Below are 18,104 nucleotides of genomic sequence, written 5' to 3' on the forward strand. Positions count from 1 at the left end.
TAATTTATGTTTGTTTGTCACCAACGGGTCTTCCTTTTTCCCATGTCATTTGTGATAAATCCGTGTCTAAGTCACCTACCGGCCGGTTAGCGTACTATTTTCTGTTTGTGTTTCGTCCAATAAAGTGCACATTTGTTTCTAAAAAGTTCATGTTTCCGTAAACGACCAAAAACATAAAATCGTAACTACCCTCTTTGTGCCTGTCGCTCTGCTTAGCCAGTCAAACCGAAGTACACACACAGAACCAATGTTTTTCTCTTTCTTTTTTTCCGTACCCTCTCCCTAAAACAAAAAAAAATCCACCATCGAACCACGCCCACGTAGGTTGATCGCCGATATGGAAATATCCGGCCGTTGTTGCATGCAAACGATCCTCCCAAAACCTCAATAACCTCCTCCACTAGTACTACTACCGTTGCTACTACCACCAACACCACCAACACTACCACTAGTTCTACTACCTCTTCCGCCGCAAATACTAACAACATCGCATCGATCGGCTCGAAAACGAGGACGACACCGTCACGCCCGGCCGAACCTCCTCTCCCGGCAACAAAAAGTTACATTCCCGTTTACTCGGACAGTGCCTACGAACAGTCGATGTTTAGTTCGAAGGAACCACCGTCGGTAGATACCGGTCCAACGCCGATTCCGGCGACCCGCTCGGTAACTCCGACGTCAACCAGCAGCAGCCAACATCGCAAGTCGGTCAGCTTCGATTTGGATGATCCGGGAGAGGAGCAACGTCGAATGGTAGCAGCCGAACAGGATGCGCAACAAATTCGTCAGTGGAAGGATGCCAACAACAACAATAACAACAACAACAGTGGAAGCGGCGGTCAGTTGAAGGGAATTTTAAGAAGTGGCAGTCCAACCACTTCCAGCCGGAGTCGTAGTACAACACCGGAAGAAGGTGGGACGGTTTTCGAGCGGGATGCAAGGACTCGGTACGTTCCCAGTGAAATTGTGGATAATGTTTTGGAGAGCGAGGAGGAAGAATCCCAAACTGAGGAAGAGGATGACGACGACGATAGTGATGATGGGGTGGAAGGCAGTGAGATCGAGTCCGAGAATCCGTTTAGGAAAGAGTTTTTAGGGGAGAAAGAAGATAAGCGAGGAGAGCGGAGAAGGAGATCACCTCCTTCTCCGCCACCTCCTCATCCACCGGTGGTGAAGGATTTGAAGAGAGCGGAAATTGTGCCAAACGAAGGTATACGAAATATGGAGCAAGAATTTGGCCAGGGAAACTATATTGAATTCGAGCACGATGCCCGAACGAACACGATTCGTGAGGTCAGAAGCTCAACGCACAATCTATCAAGCCGAAGCATGGAACGGTTGCCAAACTACGAAAAGATTGAACTGATCGCGGCCAAATACGACGTACTGCCAACAAAGAAGCGGGCTGAGTTTATACACGAGAACTGCACCGAGAATACCCTCGTCGCCGAGGATACTCATCGTCAAATTTTGCTGGAGGAAAACCGAATGCGTAACGAAATAATATCTCGAACGACCAATCCGTTCCTGGACACTGGCTACGCCCCGGACAACCAGCAAAAATCCGTTTCCCCTGTGCCACAACAACGACCAGCGCACTGGACCGGATCGACCGGGCAGTTGCACTCTCCTCAAATCTACCCACCGGTTCAGGTGCTCCCTGTGCACTACACGAAACTTCCGGCTCCTCAGCACACAGTATATACCTACACACCACCGCCGCACCATCACTACCATCATTTTCAACAGCAACAACATCAACAACCGTACGGCATGACAGGCTACAGTTACATGGTGAGTGACCATCACCATCAATCACCATCCGGCGTTAGTTCTCCGCCTCCTCCACCTCCTCAAACGTTGGCGCCACAATATGTTTCGCATGGCATTACTGGTTACTACACGCAAGCACTGCCAATGTCACCACCACCACCACCACTACCACTACATCCACCACCGCAGATTTCGCAACAGCAACAGCAACATCAACATCAACTGCCAGTGTCGACGGTTCTGTTTGCTCCAACATCCTCAGCGAATGAGCACAATTCCACCATTGTTGGTTATGCATTTAGTAACAGCCCATCAATGCAGTTTCATTCTAGCAGTAGTGATAATAACAATACTGGCAGCACTGTAGTATCATCACCATCATTATCATCATCTTCCAGCATGATTTCACCCACACCATCATTTCAGTCGACGAACAATAACAACAATAATCATTCCAATCATCAGCAGAGAAACTATCAACAAGATCGACAACAACAACAGTGGCAGCCGCATTCCACTGCCGCTGTCAATAATAGTGTTAGTGTTAACCATAGCAACGGAACTAGTACCAGTAGTCATAGTAGTAATAGTAGTAGCAGTAGTAATAGTAGTACTAACAGCATCATTCGGAAAAAATCTTTCACCAGTAGTGCTGTTTAGTTGGATGTAGTCGGTTGTAAGCCAATGTTTAACAAAACTATCAAAACTTCTTATATTGACTAATCGGAATTGCGAAGGCAGTACTAGACGGTGATGTCCCGCTGTTACAGGGTAACTGGAATGGAGTGTGTAAAACGCCTAGTAGCAAACTAAAAATTTCACCTATCTATTTGCAACAACAAAAATTGATCAAAGGAACAAAATCATTCATGTATGGAAGAGAACGGGATTTCGGAATTTTTAACCTACATTTTCAGTACTCGGTAAGCTGGACTCACGATTAGTTGTACCGTACGACTGATTCTTCAAAAACGAGTTAACGCAAAATATTTGTCTGCGTTTGTGTTTAGCAAAATATGCACTCGAGTTTCTCAGAGATGATCGGATCGATTTCACAAACTTAGATTCAAATGAATGTTTTTTTTATCCCATAATCTGCTATTGAATTTCATCCGCATTCGACTTCCAATTCTGAAATTACCGGGTGATCAGAATAAAATTTTGAATTTCAAGATCGTGTTTCAATGCATGACCTCAAAAAAATCGAGTAAAATACGCTCAATCAGACAGATTAGTTGATGACCAAATGCATTGACTTTGGGTATACCGGATCATCATTCCCGGTTCCCGAAGTATCGAAAAAAAATACGATCGGGTACTCCACACCGGAAACTTCTTCAATTTCTCCGAAATGGCTGGATCGATTTTCTCAGACTCAGGTTAAAATAAAAGTATTGTTTTCCATAAATTGATGTAAAATTTTATCCTGATCCGACTTCCGGTTCCAGTTCCGAGTGAACGTGTGATTTTGATTGCAACCCGTCATTTAGAGCGTTGATGCAAAAACAGATTTTTTCTTCTTAATTTGGCTCAAAATTGTTTTAATTTATAGGTTATATTAGTTGCTAGCTCAGTTTCCGGTTTCGAAAGTACCGAAAATAGTGGTCAGAAACTCAGAAACGGAATTCTCTTGATATTCTCAGAGAGATTTTCACAAACTTAGATTCAAATGAAAGGTTTTACAGTCTCATAGACTGCTATTGACTTTTGCTCGGATCCGACTGCCGGTTCCAGAACAACAGACGAAAGTGTAAAATTTCAATCTGTCATTTAGAGCGAAATTGAAAAAAAACGAAAAAAATGTTATAAAAAAGCAAAGCAAAAACACTAAAAATTCTTCCAAATCGTGGCTCGGAAAAACGACAACTTACTTGCAAGACCAGTTCCCAAACGCGTTGAACCGCCAACCCGGACGGGAATTCTTATGAAATATTTATAAATTGAAAAAGTTATGCTAGTTAACGGCCGAACAATCTTTTTTGTTTTCATTCACGATTAAAATATAGTGTTTTGAAGAATCCCTTATTCATATTTATGATAACATGAGTTAAATGAGAAAGGTGTCAATACACCACTAGGTGGATTAAAACAGGTTTATTTTCTTGTCCCAAAAGTGCCCATCTTACAATTTGTGGACAGTTGATAAGGAATATAATCTTTCATCGAAATTTTATTCAAACAATAAATGATGGCTTTATAAATCGGCTTTAAATTTCCAGAATCAATTTTTTCAGTGTAGAACTGAGTATGGATTTTTCTGGCATCACTGCCAGAGATGCCAGGTCTGCAGGTTTGTCTGCGAATCGGCAGATTTCTCAAACAAACTGCAGACATGTTTTTGTTGCAGACTTATGAAACTCACGATTTTCACAAACATTCGTCAAAATTTTAGGAAAATCGTCGTGTCTTTTTTAAAGTTTATTTTTTCAGCCCTGCTTGAAGATATTTGAAATATTTGGCATCGCTGCATACAGCGCATTTTTGTTGGAATTGTCATTTTTCGGTTATATCCATTTGAATAAAATTGGTTTGATCCTTTTCAAAAGATAATCTATATCGATTTTGGAAAAAAGCAAGGTTAGTTTTTGTGACAAAGTCTTCATGGTCAAAAAGTTTGTTTGAAATCTGAGAGGGTGCTGCTATCTTTGCGTAAGAAATTGAAAGGCCTCGATTGAAAGGTTACATTGAAAAAAACAACTTATGTCATTTGCGCTTGAGAAAACTGAAAATGACCCAAAATATTTTCATCTAACAAACACTTTTCACGAAACTGTGTTAGGATCGCACTTAGTGTTGAAGCTAGGTTCGAAATTGGCTTTAAAGCAGTTAGGGTGGAACCTGCACACAACAAAAAATTCATGAAAATTTGCGTCTCAATAGATGCAATTCACTTAAATTTACATTTAAGTTTCTGAGTTCCATCACTAGGAAACGAAAATTTTTAAGATGACACATTCCTCCATCTATTGCCAATCCGGAAAATATAACGTAACTTCTTCCAGTTATCCTGTATCAAAATAAATAAAAAGAATGAATACACACGGTTTCATTTATCTGAAATTGAATCTAATGGCGTTTTCGTTTTTAATTTGCACTACACCGGTGCAGTGGTACACTGAGGCATGAATAAACGAACAAAAATGACGAAAACGTAAACAGTAACCATTGACTACAATTAACGATTCCATTGCACAGAGCTACACCAAACTTTTGATGAGTGTTACACCATTGGTATCGGTGCAGAAAAAGTGTAGCACTGGTGTAGTGCAATTGGTAAAAACGAACGGTTTAGGTGCAGCTTTCGCTACACCGGTGTAGTGCAATTTAAAAACGAAAACGACATGATATCATTCAACTAAATCATATAGAAGTGCCTCAATTCGGAGATAATTCGATTCTACCAAAAACAAAAACTAACGTCATTATCTCCGCTCTAGTACTGCATTCTGGTGCATGATTACAAACAGAGTAGGCTTTTTGAACGAAGCAAGTGTTGAGTTTAGTCATAAATCAAATAAACATAGATTTCCCAGTGTAATAGTAATGTAGTTGAGCAACCCGTGACACCAAAAGCACCGTCTGGTGGAGAATGGGTGCGTAAATGCTCCTAAAATGCATGCAAAAAGTTGCCTGCGCATTTAACACAACCACAGTAGCTAATGGAAAAAAGTACACCCGTTTGTCACTAGAGGTGCTGTTAGTGTCACCGTACAGTGAGAAATCTATGTTTATTTGATTTATGGTTTAGTTTAGTTTATTTGTAACACATTTCAATCCATCCCATTTCCATCGAATCATAGCATGTATCACTGATTGATTATGTGGTTAATAATGCATGTCAACATTACATGAAATATATTTGTCAGTTTCTCTATGAGTACAGTGCTAATTTGAAACAAACATTCATAAATGTATGTGTATTCTACCAACTTTGGAAACGAACCTCGATGGTCAAATTATGAATATAACAACAAAGCTTTTAAAATACAGAAAAATCCTTCGGTGGTTTGATTTATTCCCTCTCTCTCGCTCTTTGTCTAACTTACCGTTGCATCTTTAATATTATTACTGTATGCTTAACCTACCCGAATGCGAACTCAATGCTGCTGCACGAAGTTTTTGTCGCTTCCGAAAGAAACACAAACAGCTCTCCCCCCTTCCAATTGGACCCGGCAGAATGGCATTAACGTTTGTCAATCGTGCTGATGAAACAACTGCTGCTGGTACTGCTGCTCCTAGTGCTGCCATTACTGCCTGCAACCGGATTTGTTGATGCAACGAGCTGATGCGCCATGCTGCTGCTTATGCTCTTTTGTTTTGATATATGACCTTTTGCAACACCATAAGATTTATCTACTACAATATTGATTTTTAGTTTATTTCTGTTCCTGTTTTTTCTTCTCTCTACTAAAAATTTGCTAAAAACTAATTCGATTTGTTCCCGCAGTCACCCCCACCAGCACCGAAAACACCGAAAAGTGTGTCCGACAAGAAACGGTTCTTCGAAAATGCCATGGAGGACCAGAGCAAACAGACGCCGAAACCTGGTAAGTACTGGAATTCGTTAAGAGTAATGCAGTGCGGTGAAGGTTGAACATGGGAAATACGATGGTTACTGGATCAGTTTTGAGATATGGCAACACTTATTTTCATACGTTCATACGTTGTTGAGTGTTTTTTCAATGGATATTCGAGTCTATTTGTTCTGTTTATTGTAAGTTGCAAAGTTTGATTTGGTGGAAAATGTTTTTTTTTTCAAGAAAAGTATTCTATTACGATTTATCAAGACTTTAGACTTGGTTTCTTTCACCAACAGTGTATCGATCAACTCGCTTCAACATTTGGTCAGATGCACATAACAAAATCATAACACAAGTATATCAACAGTTGATATGTATAACAATTTGTGTTATTTTGAGTTATTTAACAAATGAAAACAGTTGAAAGTTAAAACTTATGATAACTATATAATAACAAAATCAGTTATAATGTTTTATTTTTATCCCGATCAGATGGTAATAACAAAATTATAACAACTAAAGCAATTTATTTCTGAAATATTTTGTAACAAATTTTGAAATATTTTTGGCTGGTAAGCTGTTAAAATAACAAAAAAAGATTTTAGCGGGAACAAAATCGTAACAGATTTTGAAACGTTAGTATCACAATTATTGTTGAATTTGATATAACTACAGAAGTTCGAAAGCAGAATTTTATAACAATAGTTGTAATAAATTAGATAGCAAATTTAACACAGAAAAACTATATCACAGTCAACTTTTAACATCGTTCCAATCTAAAACTTCTGAATGATTTTATTTTATTAAATGAAAATTTTATTTAGTGATCTGCTTTCTTCTTTTAGTTCTTTGAAATTCTGATCATTATATTTCGATATGAACCAACGAAAGAACTATTTTTTCGATCAATAAACGTTATGCCGTTAGAAGCGCATCGAATAGAACGGAGGTTGCTCGTAGTGAAAGAACGTGTCGCGATTGATTCTAACGACTTAAATATGATGAGTTAGAGATCGCAAACCGTTGTTATAGTTGGAGAAAGTTTTCAAAAATGCCGAATTGGCAGCGTTATCCAATCAAGATGCGTTCCAAGCTCACGAAGAATTCGTATATTACTACATTTATTTGAGGTTGAACTTTTTACTGTCGGGTCTTTTTTTTTGTTGTTGTTGAGATCAGTCAGTCAGCAGTCACTGGGGGCCAGACCTAGGCTATACGGTGGATGAGGGAGCAATTCGCAGTGGAATTTAAATTCAATTTAAACATCGTTGTCGTGAACTTGTAAGTGTTTTGATGAAACCGTGCGTTTTACCTTTCTTATATAGAAAAGCAGTGATAAGAGGAAAATTACCAATTTCTTGAGTGTTTTCAGGAACGATGATCAAAAACAAGTAGAATTCCCTTAAAACTACCAGATAAATTCTTCTAGGTTGAAGAATTGGTTAGTTTGTGGGCATTTCAACTACTGGAAGCACCGAAAGTAGTGAAGAAAAACTCCTGTTTGAACCGATTTTCACAAATCTTGGTTTAAAATAAAGCTCACATGGTCTCAAAAGCTACTGTAAAATTTCATGTCAAAGTTTTCAAACCCCCATATAGAATGACAGCGATACGTACACCGTCCTACTGCATGTTTTATGCTGCTTATTCTTTATTATTATTGTTGTTTAGCTCGACTAATATATGCCAAAGTAACCGAAACGCAGGTTCGCTCAGTTTGTTAGATTTTGTTTAATTGGTTTAATCGAAATAGAGCATAAGATAGTAAATCTATGTTAAACTTGATTCAAAACTGTAGGCCGTATTTTTTGCTGACAAATGAACCAACTTAGGCTATTCTGGTCATCTGAATCCATCGTCCAAACTGCAAAAATGATCTCACCAAATCTATTTTCACAAACTTATAAGTTCAAAGGAAAAGTCTTACAGTCCACTCAGATGACGATCGTTTCGATTCTGGAGTGAAGTGATGGATCCATAGTTCATCCTTTGTTATATATCGACGCAAAAAATCTGATTTGTTACTTTTAAACATTGCCGAATACTACTCTGAATCATCAACACGATGTTGGTTTTGATGGACTGTGAGTAAAAGTGGCACCCACTTCGAAAAGAGCTTCCTCGTGGTCAAATGTTCATGCATAATTGTAAACATACTGTCTTCTGATATCTGAACTATCTCAAACGATTTCGATTTACGATTAGAAATAACTAATTTGAGGACTTTTTTCGTGTTTTCTGTTCCACAATATTCACCATCATCGGGCGTCTGTACGACCACGTTTCAATTCTGCAAACCAGTAACAAATGGTTCTTTTCGATGGAGCAATGCCCGGATAATACTTTTCAGGCCATTACTGAATTTGTGCAGTATTTTTGTTTTTTCATCACATGAAATTGTTCTGGATATGGCGAAAGGAGCTCACTAAACTGGACGTCACTTTATTCTGACTAATCGAAATGTCAAGAAATTTCACACATATTACCGTTCTCACTTCCACTTTCACTTCACTTGATTTTACCTATTACCAGCTCTGTTTTCTTCGAAAACAGAGAATTCGACTCCCAGGTGAACAGCACAGACGTACAAATTATCTAAGATATCTAGCAATGGTTTTTTCAGATCAACAGCTTTGGGTTAAGTAACTGAAACCACGCCATCATCTGACAATTGTCTTAGTGTGCATGGGGTTACTAGAGAGCTGTCAATGTCGTTCACGTAAAAATTATAGAGGAGCGGACTGAGGCATGAGCCTTGCGGGAGACCCATGCCAAAATCACCATGTGCAAAATACATGCGCTTCTCTGACAAAAGGTTGTGCTAATAATTATTTATAACCACTGGAATTCCATGTTGGCGGAGCTTGTCGGAAAGAACATCGATGAAAACTAAATCAAGTGCTCTTTTTATGTCCAAAAATGCAGATGCCATTTTTTTGTTTTTGAACGAAAGCAATTTGGATGTCAGACGAAAGCATTGCAAGGCAATCATTCGTCCCAAACTGAGTATCTGACAACCAACCGTTCGACTCGACTCAAGTGTCGAGACGTCGAAGAATAATTTTTTCGACCAATTTTCTGGTGCAGGACAACATTGCAATGGGTCTATATGAGTTGTGATTGCAAGTTGGTTTCCCTGGCTTTTGAATGGCGATAACTTTCACTTGCCTCCAGTCGGGTGGAACAATATTTTGCTCAAGAAACTTGTTGACCCATTTCAACAAACGTCTTTTTGTGAGGTCGGCAGATTTTTCATCAAGTTAAATTTAATTCTGTCCAACCCAGGAGCGTTATTGTTGCAAGACAAGAGTGCTATAGACAATTCCATCATTGAAAAGGAGGAGATTCCCGAATAATGCTCTGCGAAACTTTCCTAGCAAAGTCAAATATCCATCGGTTCGAGTATTCCTCATTATCATTTCCCACGTTACGATCTCTCATACGTCTGGCCGTGTTTCAAAGAGTGCTCATTGAGGTTTCTATTGTCAAGAATTTTTCAAAATTCTGAGGAATTCCTCTCCCCGTTGAAACGTCTTGCAAGCATTTTGTTTCGCTTGTTTAGCGTCGGAGCACTCTTTGTTCTACCAAGGGACGTTAAATCATTCTCCAGCATGATAATATTCGATTTCGGGTCGACACAATACTAATGTCGATTTTCATTGATTTCAGTGTTTTGTACAGAAATTTGACCAACGAAACTGTTTTCCAAAGTTTGTACTGTAATTCGTTCATTTTTGTTGGTATTTGTACGCTCGCTGTCCGGAAAAGAAAACGGGTGCAAAACTAGTTGCCCGCGAATTACCCCAAAAGCGAATGCTCGACTGCACGAATAGTGCCCAATTCGAGTAAAACACTCCACGAGTGCTTTCGATAGAAAATGACATAAAAAATACAGGGAAATGTTGTAATGAGAGTTCTCGACCTACGCACCGCACTCTCCGGAGGTTGCTCTGTCTGACTACATACCCGGGTACCTAACAAGGTCTTCTGCTCGCATGAAAAAGTTAAATATTAGATTGATACTTGGATCGACTTCAAAGCTTACATTTCTTCTATAGGTTAAAATGAGAGTAGAGTAATTTCTTTTCAATGCTAATTTTCCTGTCAGTTACTATAATCGTGTTCAACTTTTCTCACTCTACCCTACTGAATTATTCCGGAAATAAACAATTCATACTTTATTATATTTATTCTTCACAGAAAAAGTATTCTCCTTCCTGTCCAAGGACGAAGTGGAAAAGCTGAAGCAGGAAGAGGAACGCAAGATTGCCACCCTCGGGCGACGTCGCATCCAGGAACGGGCATACGACCAGGAAGATGAGTACTGCTCCGGTGACGACGAGGTTCACGATCGTTACGGAAAGTCGGACGAAAACGATAACGACATGAGGTAATCCCGGTTACGTTTGATCGTTCGACGATCCCGTTGTCTGCCGTTGTGTTACTGTATTTGTATGAGAGTGTGGCTATTTTCTACTTTTGTTTTTGAGTTTGTATGCGTATTACGAGCTAGAATCTTTACATCTAATTTCGATCTTTCTAAGTAAGCTCTTGTTTCGATACTTTCATCTTTGATTGTTTTCTTTCCGTTTTGTTACTGCTCTTTCCGATAGGTCCTAGCGACTGTAGTGTTTTAACCATTACCGAGTGAATTAACTTCGAATAATAATAATAATATAGTAGTAATAATAGAAACCAAAACAGGCTGTAGAATCTACTAACCGAGCTTTATTTAGTACTTCAGTTTTAAGTTAGAAATAACCTACCATAATAACACAATCAGATATGTGGCATGTGGCGATGCAGCATCGTTTCTTCCTTCCAAATGCATGCCTCAATGACGAACTGTCCCTTTACGTAAACATAGTCAGGACATGCACTAAAATCGTTGTCGTTTACGAGGAACTCCTAGTCAGTACCCAAATTTTTTTTTATAAACAATAGTCAATTTATGTTTTCTCTCTGTTCGATTCTCGCCCACGTCTCTTCCTCTCCAGGAGCGCACTTGAAGAAATAGAAGCTGTAATTAGAAGTTAGAAATCACACAGAAAAAGCGCACAATCATCTCGTTCTATTTACTGACGCCACTAGAATCGTCTGTCTCTTCTACTGATCCGCTTCATCCTACTGCCTAGTGCTAGTCTGCCTTTTTTGGGAAAAAAAATTACAAACATTAAAATTCCGACGCAAACGGAATTGATTACTTCAATTGGGAATAGAGACACACAAAGAGAAAAAACAAATAGAATAGGATCGACGCCTCGAAAGCATTTCTGTATCATTTGTTTTTTTTTTTTTCAATTGGTTCTGTTTTAGTGCCAATCAGTTTATTGTAAGATACCAGTAGCAGTTTCAACAGTCAATCTCTAAATCGGGTTAGTTAGTGCCTACAGTTAGCGTTCTTCCTTGAACAAAAAATAAAGTTAGGTGCGAAAAGTATTACTACAATTAAAATACAGGTTTTTGTTTTTTTCCTTCTTTTAAATTAAGACGTTGATTTTTACACTTCTACTATTTACTTACTAAGCCAACGCAAAAATATCATGCAGTAGAGAAAAAAAATCTATTTTGAGGGACACAAATACTTTTTCCTTTTCGTTAGAACTAAATACCACAGAAAAATTGTATAAGCAGCCAGTTGAACAATTTTTGGTTCAGCGACGTTCGGAATAGTTCCATATCTAGGATGGCTAAGGTTTCTAAAACGGCACCACAGAGCAGTAAATTATTTACGATTAGCACAGTGTATATTACTATTTGCGTACAATTAGAGTATTCTTCAATTTAAAGAAACTTTTATCCTTGACACTAGGAAGGCCAAATCAAAATGAACCTAATAACTATATTGTGTATATACAACCAAAATAAAATCTGCGCTTTTGCCAAGAACTTTCTGTTTCTATCAACTTGACCGCTCTGTTCGGGTTTCCTTTTTCTCTGTCCTGTCCTGTCATCGAAGTGTAAGTGCCTTATTTTCATTTCATTTCCATTTCTGTTTCATACTATGCTCTCATGTGGTGGTTTGTGGCTAACTTCAATCATTTTATCAATTTTGTTTTTTTTTCTTTTGTGTCTGGAAGCTAATAAACACAGTAGTTGTCGAAAACACTAATTTGCGGCCCGAAACAGTTTGGTGCCATTTGCTCTCATTAAACTTTTTGGTTTGTGGTTAGCTGCACAGCCAACACCCCGGCTTGGCTTTTCCTTTCTAAGGTGTGTTGCTCTTTTCTGCGTTAGTTAGCTAGCTGGCTGGCTGTATTCGTTTATGTTTTAATCTCTCGGAGAAGAAATAAACCGGCAACCGACCAACGTTTTTCTCTCTCTTCATTCGTTTCGTCCCAATTTTTTTTCTGTTATTACGTTCAAAACCAAATCATTTTACCACACCTACCATACTACCACGACCAACCATTGTCGCGCCACCACCACCACCAACACGTCACTCGCAAACACTCAAATTTACGAAAAATCATCGAAAACGTTCCACAAAAGCAATCCATCGATGACACTGCTGCTGGCAGCGAAACCTGGGGAAGCCGGGGGACAGCACGAAGAGAACCAACAGGACCAGCTGCTACCATCAACAAGATCGGCACAGGCTCCATCTCCGGCCCAGGTTAGAACCCCGATTAGTCGCATTCCGATCCGCACGGCGAACGCGGAGAAACGGGCCCGAGCGAACGATATGCTGCCACCGGAGTACGACGAGTCCAAGCTCAGTCCGTCGGAGATTCGTGCGCTGAGGTGAGTGGAAATCGATTCCTTTTATGGTCTGATTTATAATGAAATGTTCAAACTTTTCCACATCTATGTAAAATTATGCTTATTAAAAAAGGGAAGTTCGCCTACTACCTCAAATTCTTTGCCAGATCGGGAGATTTTTGAAAAACTTATAAACGAATCATACATGAGCTCTCTGACAATATCTGTTCAAACTGTGGTGAAACAGATGTTATACGCAACTTATATTTGATATTTTGATCAATGAATTCAGTAATATCTCACTTTAAGTATGCAAAGCTAAGTCCTATATTAAGTGTGTGTATGTGTGTTGTTAACAAAGAGGTCGAAATCTCAGAGATGACTAGTCGCAAATGAAAGGTCTTACTTTTTGTAGTTATACGAAGTTTTGTGTCAAAATGTTCAGTTTTTTGACAATCTCTGTCATAATTGACCTTGAAAACAGAATATGTTTTGCCTTTCTCATATAGAAAGGTTATGCAATCACTGCGAAAACCGACTTTTAAACCGAGGCCCGAAGGGCCGAGCATCATATACCATTCGACTCAGTTCGTCGAGTACGTAAAATGTCTGTGTGAGTGTGTGTAACATTTTTTTGCACTCATTTTTCTCGAGAAAAACTGAAACGATTCTCACAAACTTAGATTCAAATGAAAGTTATAATTGTCCTATACAAAGTTCGTGAATTTTATTTTGATCTGACTTCCGGTTCCGGAGTTACAGGATGATTAGTGAAAAAATTCTTATTTCAAATTACTTCCTCACTTTTCTCGGAGATAGCGTGACCGATTTCAACAAACTTAGATTCAAATGAAAGGTCTCATTATCCCATATGTAACTTCCATATTTCATCCGGATCCGACTTCCAGTTCCGGAATTATATAGTGAAGTTTGTTAAAAATTGTATACCGTCACTTGAAGCGACGAAACAAAACACGTAAAAAAAATGTTTAACTTGCCTCGAAACTATTCCAATCGGCAGCAATTGTCAATAGGCAACCAAACAAGTCGATTCCGGCTATGCTGGTTTTCTGATTTTCGTTTTCTGATTCCGGAAGAAAAATAAAATAATAAAAAGTGTAATAATGTCTAAACTTGCCTCAAAACTATCCCAATCGGTATTCATTGTCAGTGAACGGCCAAACGTTAATTTGGCTTTCCTTGTTATTGGGTTTTTGATGAACGACCGAAGATAGTAGCCATAGACTCCAAAATGGACCCCAGTCGCTTTTCTCGAACCAACTTCGCTTATATCGGTTCCGAGACTCCGGTTTCGGAAGTGCCTCTTTTCGTTTCCTCAGAGATGGCATAACCGACCTGAGTACTGTTTCACTCTGTAGGTTATACTAGTTTATGGACAAACCCTTTTGTTTTTGTAAGAATTAAAGAAAATTATTTTTAAAAATATCACACATTTATATATGAGAAAGGCATCATTACACCACTAAGCGGATTAAAACAGGTTTTTAGACTAAGATTTCGTACGCTATCCAATAATCCACAGAATGTTAAAATACGACCATTTTTAACGGAGATATCGATATGTTTGTGTAAGGGACTTACCCCCTTATTCCAGTAATAAGAGTTTTGCGCGCTTGATGATGTAGCGATGTTTCGGAGCAAAGTGAAACATGATTTTCAATACTGTTTTATGCAATTTGTTCTTGGCACCTAAAAGACTATGCACAGCACCCTTTTTCATGACGTTTCGATTTTAGCACGGTTCGTTTTTGGCAACATAATCGTTCGAATATGACACATGTATTAGAAAGATGGCAGTACAGGGACCGCCATCTAACTTTTTTTTTTGAACTAGCAGTAATTTCGACATTGGTAACCTTAATGTATCTTCTGATTTGACAGAAACTTAGTTTTATCCTTCCGCGGATCGAAAATGGTTGTGTATACGTTTGAGGAACGCGTGAAAATAGTACAGTTTTACTTTGAATCATGGTAATGTTGCGGAATGTGTGCCAAAAAATCATCCTCTCGGATGAGGCACATTTTCATCTCGGCGGTATGTTAATAAGCAAAATCGTCGCATCTGGGGGACGGAAAAACCCGCACGTTATCATGGAGTTATCATTATTTTTTCGGAACGTGTGAATAAATTTAAAGTAATTAGAATCTTTTATTTCTAGAATCATGAAAAAGTGAAAATTGTTGACAGATGATTCTATTATTTAATGATTTAAATGCCATCAATCTCAATAGGATTTGTCATAGATCGACCCCAAGCAAAACTCGTTCATCACCATAGAATCTGCTAAGGCCTCTCTGAACACGTCAGACCTCTCTATAAGGCGTGCGCACGAACTGATTCGTAGGAGCGTCAAGGTCATAACCGCCAAAAGTAAGCTCGTACGCGTACGGCAGAGGAAAAGAACGCAGTGGGAACTGTAAAACATTCACTAATGCTGCCGAAACTAAGTCTAAAATACTTAAAATGAATAAACAGTGAACAGCGGAGTTACGTTTTTTACGTTAATAACTTTTCCCTTGATTTTATGAAATCAAAAGATTCTCATGTGTGCTCAAAAGATGTTATTTCATGGCAGTGCAAGCCGTTTATCAAAGAGTCTAACCAGAAGTAGTACTAAATGTCTGCTAGCAAAACTCGGCTCACCAGCCTCAGTCTCCACTACTAATTGCGTAAAAGCACTGGAGTAACTTCTTGAAAACTTCCATTTCGAGTCCTACACTGAAAAAATTTGCTTAAAAAATTTAAAATCAATTATAAAAAAAAATGTGTCTTTTTATCTAGAGCTAAGCTAAACTGTAAGTCCTTATCATCCAAGAAATTGCTGAATCTGAATTTGAGAGTACTTCAGTAATGGACAAAAAAAAGTTTGAGAAACGCTTTACACACACCTTACAGTACATGGAGTTGGAAAGGATCATAATAACCTACCTTGGGACAAAGTTTCATTGAATTCGAAAGAGGTTTGAGATTTTTACAACCGATCGTATTCGGAGTTTATCTATCAAGCAAAGCCACTTGGCTCATCTTATTTTTCCAAAATAGATCTAGACTATCTATTGAAAAAGACTAGACATTATTTTTTTGTAATTAATTAGAGTAGAAGAATGACAAATCATATAAAAAATTGTTGTGTCCTTGGTATGCTCTCCAAATAAGTCTAATTTTTGATTGAAAACACTGAAAGAATTACTAGTCGAGTATTACACTGAAAAAAAACGATCTTAAAATTTGAAATCAAATTACTGAAACAGCTTTTTTCTTATCCAGCACTGATACTTTCTGCAAATATCGAACAACTAGCAACAGGGTAATCGGTGAAATTTTCTCACAAATTGAGATTCATTGTAATCTTGGATGATTATGACGTTCAGTTTAGTTTAGTTTTTGATAAAAAGACACTGGATAAAAAAATCAGTTTGAACCAGAAATAGTTTTTGTTTGAAAAACTTTTTACCCTTGAATGTGCCCAGCTTGTAATGTTCGATCGGTTGGTAGGGAACTTAATCACCTATCTCGGGACAAAATTTTATCAAAATCAGTAATGGGTTTGTTTTGAAAATCGAATATAAATTTTTAAAATCAATGTTTTTCAGTGTAGGATTCGATAAGGATTTTTTCATTATTTTTATTGAAAAATTGGACTGATGTTATGGAAATTACTAGTATTACAATTTTTTGTAGGATTTATCGTTTTTAACAATAGCTCTTTGGAAAAAAATATATTAAAAATGTTTAGCCCTTTTCAAAAGACAGTCTGGATCAATTTTGGAAAAACTAAGCATGCAAAGTGACTTTTACACACAGTTTCATTCAAATCAGAGAGGGCCAACACTTGTTCGAGGGGGCGCGAAATTCGCCATATTTATAGGGAAGAGTTTTCATAACATAATTATTTTTTTTTAAGTTTCGGGAGGGACCAAGGCTCCTCGGACCTACCCTCTGGTAGTATGATATATGGACATAATAAATTACTTTTTTCGGTTTTTTAACGATATCAAACTAACTGGAGATTATAAGAGGAGAAAGAATATGAAATCATAGAGCCATAGTACTCAAGGAAGAGCAAGAATGTGAAGAATAAAGTGCGGAAAAGTGAGACGTGACAAGGGTCATTTAAGTAAGCAGAAGGCTTCTCGTATCTAAACTTTTACCTTCTACCAGAGGAGTCGAACTTAGGCATCTTAGCGATACGAGTCATCCCAGTCTATGAGAAAACATCAACACAATGAAACACATTGTGTGAGAAACCGTCGTGGGCAGAATGTGACAACTTCTCGTAACTTTACTTTTGCCGGTTCGGACAGTAAATGGAAAACGACCTTTGCCTTTACTTTCTGACATATCAGAGACTCGGATGACTCGTATCGCTAAGATGCCTAAGTTCGACTCCTCTGGTAGAAGGTAAAAGTTTAGATACGAGAAGCCTTCTGATTACTTAAATGACCCTTGTCACGTCTCACTTTTCCGCACTTTATTCTTCACATCCTTGCTCTTCCTTGAGTACTATGGCTCTAGGATTTCATATTCTTTCTCCACTTATAATCTCCAGTTAGTTTGATATCGTTAAAAAACCGAAAAAAGTAAAAATTACTGACTGACCAGAAGTCATAAATAAAAAAGTAAAAAATAATAAATTAGGCAATGCTTTAAATTATTACCTGGTATGACCTTTAAAAAAAACAATTAGTTTCATTCTCAAAAACCAAATGGAAAATTTCATCGAAATAAAAACTAATATATGTTTTTTCAATACCTTTTCCAGAGCACAAAAACGAGCTGCATGGCGTCAAGCTCGACTCAAATCGTTGGAAAACGACGCTCTGCAGGCACAAATAATGATCCAAACCATGAATGCTGTGACGATGCAAGAGGACGGTGCTACCCACGGACTCAACAATAATAATCCGACGGTGCTGCATTTGCGGTCCGATCACGATTACTATCCGACGATTGCCGAGCAACCCGTCGGTAGCTGCGACGAGCAGGTAGGTTCGGATGCACTGATTGGTGCTGTCACGTACCCTGTATTTTGTGTTAGTTTGACGCTATAACTAAATCATTCTAACAAGAACTAATCTCAAAGGTTC

The 18,104-nt window shown here is 38.3% G+C and overlaps 1 protein-coding gene across 15 annotated transcripts in view; it reads left to right on the forward strand.

Annotated features, from left to right (window-relative positions):
* The window catches only part of LOC131425934 (protein lap4), a 134,229-nt gene that overhangs the window by 113,225 nt on the left and 2,900 nt on the right, over positions 1-18,104 (forward strand). For 14 of the 15 annotated variants that reach the window (XM_058588240.1, XM_058588249.1, XM_058588251.1 and 11 more), the window contains 5 exons: positions 325-1,794; positions 6,221-6,320; positions 10,494-10,683; positions 12,786-13,037; positions 17,780-18,002. In XM_058588240.1, the coding sequence (XP_058444223.1) occupies positions 325-1,794; positions 6,221-6,320; positions 10,494-10,683; positions 12,786-13,037; positions 17,780-18,002 (2,235 nt within the window). The remainder of the gene's footprint in view (positions 1-324; positions 1,795-6,220; positions 6,321-10,493; positions 10,684-12,785; positions 13,038-17,779; positions 18,003-18,104) is intronic. The other variant, XM_058588254.1, reaches the window with a different exon arrangement.

The sequence above is a fragment of the Malaya genurostris genome, chromosome 1, assembly GCF_030247185.1.
Source record: "Malaya genurostris strain Urasoe2022 chromosome 1, Malgen_1.1, whole genome shotgun sequence".
In the NCBI taxonomy this organism is placed as follows: domain Eukaryota; kingdom Metazoa; phylum Arthropoda; class Insecta; order Diptera; family Culicidae; genus Malaya; species Malaya genurostris.